Source organism: Protobothrops mucrosquamatus, unplaced genomic scaffold (genome assembly GCF_001527695.2).
Source record: "Protobothrops mucrosquamatus isolate PMUCROS unplaced genomic scaffold, P.Mucros_1.0 scaffold1468, whole genome shotgun sequence".
NCBI lineage: Eukaryota > Metazoa > Chordata > Lepidosauria > Squamata > Viperidae > Protobothrops > Protobothrops mucrosquamatus.
Genome location: NW_015387646.1, coordinates 34545 through 42037, shown reverse-complemented (window position 1 = coordinate 42037; position 7493 = coordinate 34545). Strand labels below are relative to the sequence as shown.

At 40.0% G+C, this 7493-nt stretch overlaps 1 protein-coding gene across 1 annotated transcript; it reads right to left on the bottom strand.

Annotated features, from left to right (window-relative positions):
• Nucleotides 1-5544: 5544 nt before the first annotated feature.
• LOC107292988 (protein phosphatase 1H) lies at nt 5545-7063 on the bottom strand. Its single transcript, XM_015822116.1, has 2 exons — nt 6635-7063; nt 5545-5636 (listed from the first exon to the last, which is right to left on the bottom strand). The coding sequence occupies exons 1-2, from the start codon at nt 6868-6870 to the stop codon at nt 5621-5623; spliced, it is 252 nt and encodes an 83-aa protein (XP_015677602.1). The 5' UTR covers nt 6871-7063; the 3' UTR covers nt 5545-5620.
• Between the last annotated feature and the right edge of the window lie 430 nt (nt 7064-7493).

Sequence of the window (7493 nt, the reverse complement as noted above, 5' to 3'; positions counted from 1 at the left end):
GGCTAGTACCCCTAAACTGCATCCGAGGTGGTGGAAAAGAAGGTGATGGGATGTGTAGGATAGTTGGAAAGGAGGAAAGAGGAGAGGTCGTGGTTAAGAGGGGGAGGAAGGAAGAGGGAAGTAGGTAGGAAGGTTGAGGGAGTGTGGATGCAGGGGGGGGGACCGCTGGTTATTTCTGAATACTTACTGAGTAGGCTTTTTTATGTGTTTGTTTTTCCAATGAAACGCACCATATTTGTATTATTTGTCCATATGTTTATTTGAAAAATTAATAAAATTTGTAAATCGAGACTCAGGATAAGTCCACATTCATCTAGGGAAACTTACACACGAGGTTGGTTGCTATGATCATAAAATAAATATTTTCATAAAAGTCACAGTGAGCTTTTGGAGGAAATACAAGAAATAAAGACAATAAAAATGCAATTCCTTTGACCATCTAACAACTATCATGATTGGCAAACAAAAATCATGCACCAACGATTCTGTATTTAGTCTTTTTTAACAAACTTGACTAAATTACTGTATTTATACAGAGGGTTTTAATAATGGTATACAGGAAATCATATCCAAGTAGATTACATAGTGGAGAAAAATGTGTTTCCTGCTATCAAAGACATAGATATGACATTAATATATGTCCAAATTCTTCAAAATTATTTATTGAAATGGATCATGTAACTCCTATAAGAATTCCTTAACTAATAAAACCAGAGAAAGTTCTAAAACCCAGTTAACTAAATTATCCATATATTCGTGTCAAAAATCTTTCTCCAATTAGACAAATTCTTTGATTATTATACCTAAAATGGCACTTCAACAATTATAGCATCTATTCACAAACTGCATATCCTTTGGAAGATATGAAGCCAAACCAATATGGTCAAGTACATAAAGAGAATACAAGCCTCAGATCAACCATGGTTTAACAGTTTACTCATGGTTAGTTGCTAACTCCCCAAGCAACTTAGTGTACATGAATACTATATTTTCCCCAGATCTGTGCATAAAATGGATTAACTGTACAACAGAATAAAAGCTATTCTGAACTGTCTGTTGCTTAATTATTGTAAACATTCTCTAAAGCCAAACGTTTGTTGGCAAATCCAGGAAGAACCCCTTACTAAGCAAGCTGTTCTGTCAAACAGGTTCTTAGCAAATAATCACCCATTGTAAGCATCAGTTTTCTATAAACGCTACATTATATGACTGAATCTCTTACTGCTCATTCTTAAAATACAATACTTTCAAGGAAGCTGCATCCCTATGATGTGGCATTAATTGGTTTTCTTAGCATTTCAGAAAGCAGCCAATTAAAAGCCCTTCCGAGTGCACCATATTCATCAACTGCACTTACAAAACCTCCTCCACTCAACAGATGGAAGATCTAGCTCAGTGGTTCTCAACCTTTTTAATGCCACGACCCCAACCGGTCGTAAGTCGAGGACTAAACCGGTCGTATGTCGAGGACTAAACCGGTCGTAAGTTGAGGACTAAACCGGTCGTAAGTCGAGGACTACCCAACCGGTCGTAAATCGAGGACTTTCCCTGCCCGGGAGCGCCGTGCATGCGTGGTTCCGCCCCCTGCGCCGGCCGAGGCATAGCTGGCAAGTGGCAGAGACGGAGCAGGCCGACCACCAGCTGGCCCAGCCCAAGGGAGGTAAGGCACCCGCCGGAAAAGGGGAAAAAAATGGCGGACAGCCTTGCTTGGCGACCCCCGTGAAATGGTCGATCGACCCCAAATGGGGTCCCGACCCACAGGTTGAGAACCACTGATCTAGCTATATGTAAATAACTCATAGTTCAGTTCAGATCAGTACAAAGCATATTTCATCCACCTCAATGAACTACTAAACAAAGCTTTAAAAACACACACAATTTGGGTAGATTTTAATATCTCGTTATAGTAAACAAAAATCATGCCCTGAACCAATCAGAGCATAAATCTTCTAATTGGGCTTTTAATGTATTTCAAATCTTTGAAGACTTCAAAGTTATAGTTAAAGCCAGTTTAAACATCAGTGTTTAAAAACAAAAACAAAAGCAAAGAACAGGGGAGCAGATATTAGCTCTCCTGCTTAATGCAACAAGGCTTTTTGAAAGTGAAGCAAAGTAGCCCTATCTTAATACTCCTAATCAAACCATTACCTCCCGGAAACAGAGCGCACTTGCATGTGAATTCCCCTAGAAATAAATTACCTATAATTTCAATGACATCATATAGTTTTCAGCCTCAGAAAATATGGTGAAAATATGGCCAGATCTTCTGCACTTAAAAAAGAGCTGCCCAACAACATGTCACAAGTCCACATTTCTAGTAAGTCAGCATCATGATTAAACGATTCCTTTCTGTTGTTATCCATGGCAAAGCAAATAACCAGCTGCCTTCTACAGCTTAGAAAATGAAATGCAGATAAATGAGATGTATTTGATGATGGAGAAAACATGACATAAGAACAGCACAAGAGCTTCATATTCCAAACCACTTCATATTCCAACTCCAGATATGGTTGGATGCAGTTCTTATCACTCTCAACCAATACAGTCAATAATAGGGGTTGTAACTCAGCTGCAGCTGAGACTCAGAGATTGACAATAGACAGTCTAGATTCTAGAAAAACTTAAGAATGGTGGGATTATTTTTCTTCTGATATGTCTTCTGATTCTTCTAAATTATTCTGATTTTAACAGAAGGATGACATTAATGATATAATCCTACTAGTACCAAATGAAATTTATACCCAAGGGGGCATTAAATACAGTAGGGATTGTGCTTCCACAAAAATATTAAAGATAAAGTCAATACTTATATTGGCTACATGCTGAAATGTAGCTTTAAAATGTTATGTCTTTGAACAAAAGCGATTAATTTTTTTTCTGTAACAATATTCATCCACTTATATCTCTCTCTGTTATAGAACTGACAGTTTATATCTTGTACATACAAGCAGTGCAGACTCTAAAGAGCAGGGCTTTTTTTCTCATAGAACGCCAGAACGGAGTTCCGGCACCTTTTTTGGATGGAACCTTGTAGGGTAGGCAAGGTGGGTTGTATGACGTGTGTGAGTTCCGGCACCTTTTTTTTTTTTTAGAAAAAAAAAACACTGCTAAAGAGGCATACATTTTCATTTCATTTATACTTCTGGTGGGGTGCCTTTGAGCTAATCCCTCTCTCTTGCCCAACCCACCTCGCAAGGTTCTTGTTGTGGAGAAAACAGGAGGAGGAAGATGTGTTGAATATGTTCACCACCTTGAGTTATTTGTAAAAATAATAAAGGCAGGATACAAATAAATAAATAAAATACATTTTAATCTAAAAAAGCTGTTGTTTAATTTAATTCTGTGTAATAGGATCTCCCTGCCTTTAATGAAAGTCAAATGTTATAACAACCTAATATTATAACAAAGAGATTTTTTTTAGCTTGGGCAATCTCCAAAAAATACCCAGGTGAGGCTAGGAAACCCCCAAAACTCCAGGGCTACACTTATCTTAATACTCAATACAAACATGCTTATGAAATGATACATTAATACTTTAAGCTTTTGTTCTGGAATTGTTTTGTAAAATGACTCTTTCAAATATATAGATGCCATGTGTAAGTAAAAAGATGTTTTCTGCAGAACAAGTCAGGCTTGGAAAAATTGATTTTGGCATAAAATCTGATTAAACATTATCTTTAGAATAAAAATAAACTATATATTTTTTCATTACTTTTGACAGGCAGACTGTCAAAGCTCCAAAACAAAAATTTCATTATATTGATAGAACATGGTAAAGGACTAGGGTTCCTCTGCAGTTCTCAGACTGCTGTTGAATGAGAAATGGACATGAGTAATGAGAATTAAACATTTTTGTTTTCTGTGGACAATAAATGTGAAAAGAATAGACCGAAAGTGCCAGAAAAGTACAGTGGAACACACCAAAAAAAAACCCTAGAAATCTTTCAGCAGTTTTATCAAACAGCTGTACAATCAAAATAAATGTTGCCAATTTTTAAAGAATTCACTATAAGATGAAGAAAGAGCAGAACATCCATTTGCTATAATTGCTGAGCAGGAGAATGCATAAAATAGATGTAGAGAGCTATTAATAGCCCTCAAATTATAAGGACTATTAAAAATGGAAGTTTGAGAGTAATAGGGAGGATACCAATACAGTAGCAAGTCATCTCTCTTAAAAGCTGGAACTATGTGTTGTCGGTCACAAGGGAGTTTATTTAAAAGCCCCTGTGAAGAGCAACAATAAAGCAGTAATAGACAAAATGAATGCATTTGCAGACAATAATGAATATGGCTTTTCACCCATAATAACATGGTGATTATGTGCATAGGTTTTCAGAACAATGGTTATCTGGATATAGAGTTAGCCTATTACATATGTATTTATTAAGAAATCTGTGAAGCTTACTCTTCAGTAAATTTTCCATATTTCTACTGCAGAGTCTGTTATAATATGCAAAGAAATTGTAAGTTCAAAGGAGCACACATTGGACATAAACTTGCACAATATGGGATTCTAATAAAACATAATTACAAGGAGTTCTCAAATTCTCAACAAGTACAGAACGCTTTCTGATGCCTGAATATGCAAGTAAGAAAGAGCAAAGGGCAAAATTAGTATGCCTATTCCTTAGTTCTAATTGTTTAGGTAAATATCTGAAGAAATCACTCAGAAGACCAATATCCACATTAATACAATTTCAAGAGCTACCGGTACTTAATTTCGTTGTGAGTTACACAATGACAATAAAGATATTCTATTCTATTCTATTCTATTCTATTCTATTCTATTCTATTCTATTCTATTCTGTTCATTCACTGGGTAATATAAAGCCATTCCTTGCATATATGTCAATAATATGGATGAAGGAATTTTTCCACTGAATGGACAATTAGATCCCCTCACAAAAATACCCTCACATCTCTGTCAAACATCTTGAACAGCTTTGTCTGTGATAAGAGGGAGCCCTCTGCCTCAAGTTAGTCTATCATTGGTGATCTTTGAAGGTAAGCCTCTAAAACTATATCAACATGTAAGAAATCATGTTTAAAAGAATGTGCTTGAAAAGTTCTTGAACTTTTCATTCTGCACTATTATATTCAGAGAAAATTATATTTTATAACAAATTATGTTACTCATATCAGCCACTGAGAAATGTAGCACTCCAAATTTTCAACAAAAAACACCACGCACATACAGTATACCAAATGGATCAGATTTGGTAACCATGAAATTCAAGACAGTCTGTCTCTTCCTCATCGTCTTTCCTTGACTGAACTTTCAGAAATCTCTAAAGCCCCAGAAATGTAACCAATATATGGACTTTCAAGGCATTTGCTACAAGTTGAAAAGCTGCATCTCATTCTTATATTAAAACAATTAAACTGGTAATAACTTAGAACTTGAATTTTAAGAAAATGTTATAATCAGTTGAAGCAATAATTTTAAAACACATGTAAGTAGAAAGGTGAAGAATGGGGAAAAGGAAAACCAGCAAAGGACTGTAGTCTCCTTCATTCCACCTTTGGAGGACAGCTTTCACAGTGACATGGATCATGTGCAGGGAAGATGGAAAATTTTGAGAATGAAAGGGATCAATGGCAAACATTCTAGACATCATCACTGCAGCACAGGCCTGAAAAGGGGATTGGAGGCTTGTTTTAGCTAAATGCCATTTTGTCATCACCAAAACATAAAGAAAACAAAACTATGCTAAATCATCCTACAAACACACACATACTTTCAGGACATCTTATCCACCCATAACAATTCAGGAGCTTGCACAAACACCAACTGCTGGACTAAATACTATTCTACAGAAGCAAAACAGTGGTGGGAGGGGGGCACAGCTCTATGATGGACTTTTATGGAAATGAATGTCTAATGGCAAGATTTTTTTATTTTTGATTCATTTTTTTCCTTTATTGTACTTTCCCTCTTTAAGGAGTCCAGTAATATTACTATAAATTGTACATTTGCTTGGCACACATACAAAAACAATTACCCACCCACCACATGCCAAAAGTAAGCACTTTGATGTATTACATATGCTTCTTAAGAATTTAAGAATGAGGCTTGCTTCCATGCAAGTATACAGAACTGGCTGTCAAGGTTGCAAAACTACACGCAGGTAAAGGACTTGCTTCTCAAACTAAAGATGAATCAAAGCCAGAGCACTGCAGTGATTGATGTACCAACTATGCTTCACACTCACTGAAGGAAAAAAAAATGAAAGAAAAACAAACAGCTACTCCATGACTTGTTGGGGGAGGAAGTTTCAACTGAACCTGATATTTAGTAAATGGGTTTGGTATTAAGCATGTTTTCCTAGAGATCTTTTGCAATATCTTTTGCAAGATTTTTTTTTCCATGCCGGCCTGAGCGCTTCTCATTTGAAAAGTTAAGCATTGCCTTTAGTTCAGAAAAGTAGCGCCCCGCCCCCTTTTCTTCCAGCCCTCTTCCCACCAAGCCGGTGACAGGCCCGTCGCCTCTCCCCCCTTCTCCTGCTGCAGCGTCCTTGCTTCCAGGAAGACGGCATGCACGGGGCGCCTCCCTTAAGCAAACCGAGGGCCCAGGGGAGCGTCTCTGCCTTCAAGACAACCCCAGCCTAGCCTATCCCCAGCGGCTACTCACTCGGCGTATCCCGTGGTCCAGGGCAAGCATTCGGTCTCCTTTTTGAGAATGAGGATGGGTCGGGCTATGTGATCGGCGGAGCACTCGACCTCGTCCTGAGAGAGCCCCAGGAACTCGGGTCTGCCGTAAGGAAAACGGGGAGGCAAATCCAAGCCCCCGCCGGGCTCCGAACCCGAGCTGCCAGACATTATGCCTCCCACCAAATTGGCCATGGCAGACTTCATCCGAGTGAGCATATTACAGTAGTCCCGCCGTTCGCGACACCCACAGGGCCATCCAAAGCGGGCAGGCGCGCAAGGCTACGGCACGGCAGGTCTCACGCTGCTACCGTCGTCCCTGGAGCAGAAACGCTTCCACCGCGGAAGGGCTGCATGGAACGGGTGGCAAGGAAATCACCCGCGGAAACCGCCGAGCCGGGGAGGAGGAGAGGCGACCAGCCACCGTGGCACTACCATGACACCAGTGGCGGTCGCCGATCCCCGAAGTCGACCCAAGCCGAGCGGCTTGCGCGGCTCCACACGCTGCGTCACGTGACGACAGCCTGCCCGGCTCGGTCGGCCACGGGAACTTCCTGCTCTTTGGGCTGCGGCAGCGCGCTCGCCGCCAGTGCGATGCAGTCCCGGAGATCTTGCGGCGGTGGTGGGCCTTGTTGTGGGTAGGGAACGTCGCCTCGCATCCGAGTAGGGAAAGCCGAGGGGTTGGGGAGGCAGAAGGGAATTGGCTTAAGGGCAAACGGCGATTCCATATCAGTCTTCCCCGAGTACAAAGTTGCCACGCATTTCTACTTCAGCTTGGAAGTAGGCCCGCTTAAATTGAATCACTCCCTGGAGGTGAGTGTAGGTTGCAGCCTCAGGCTTAA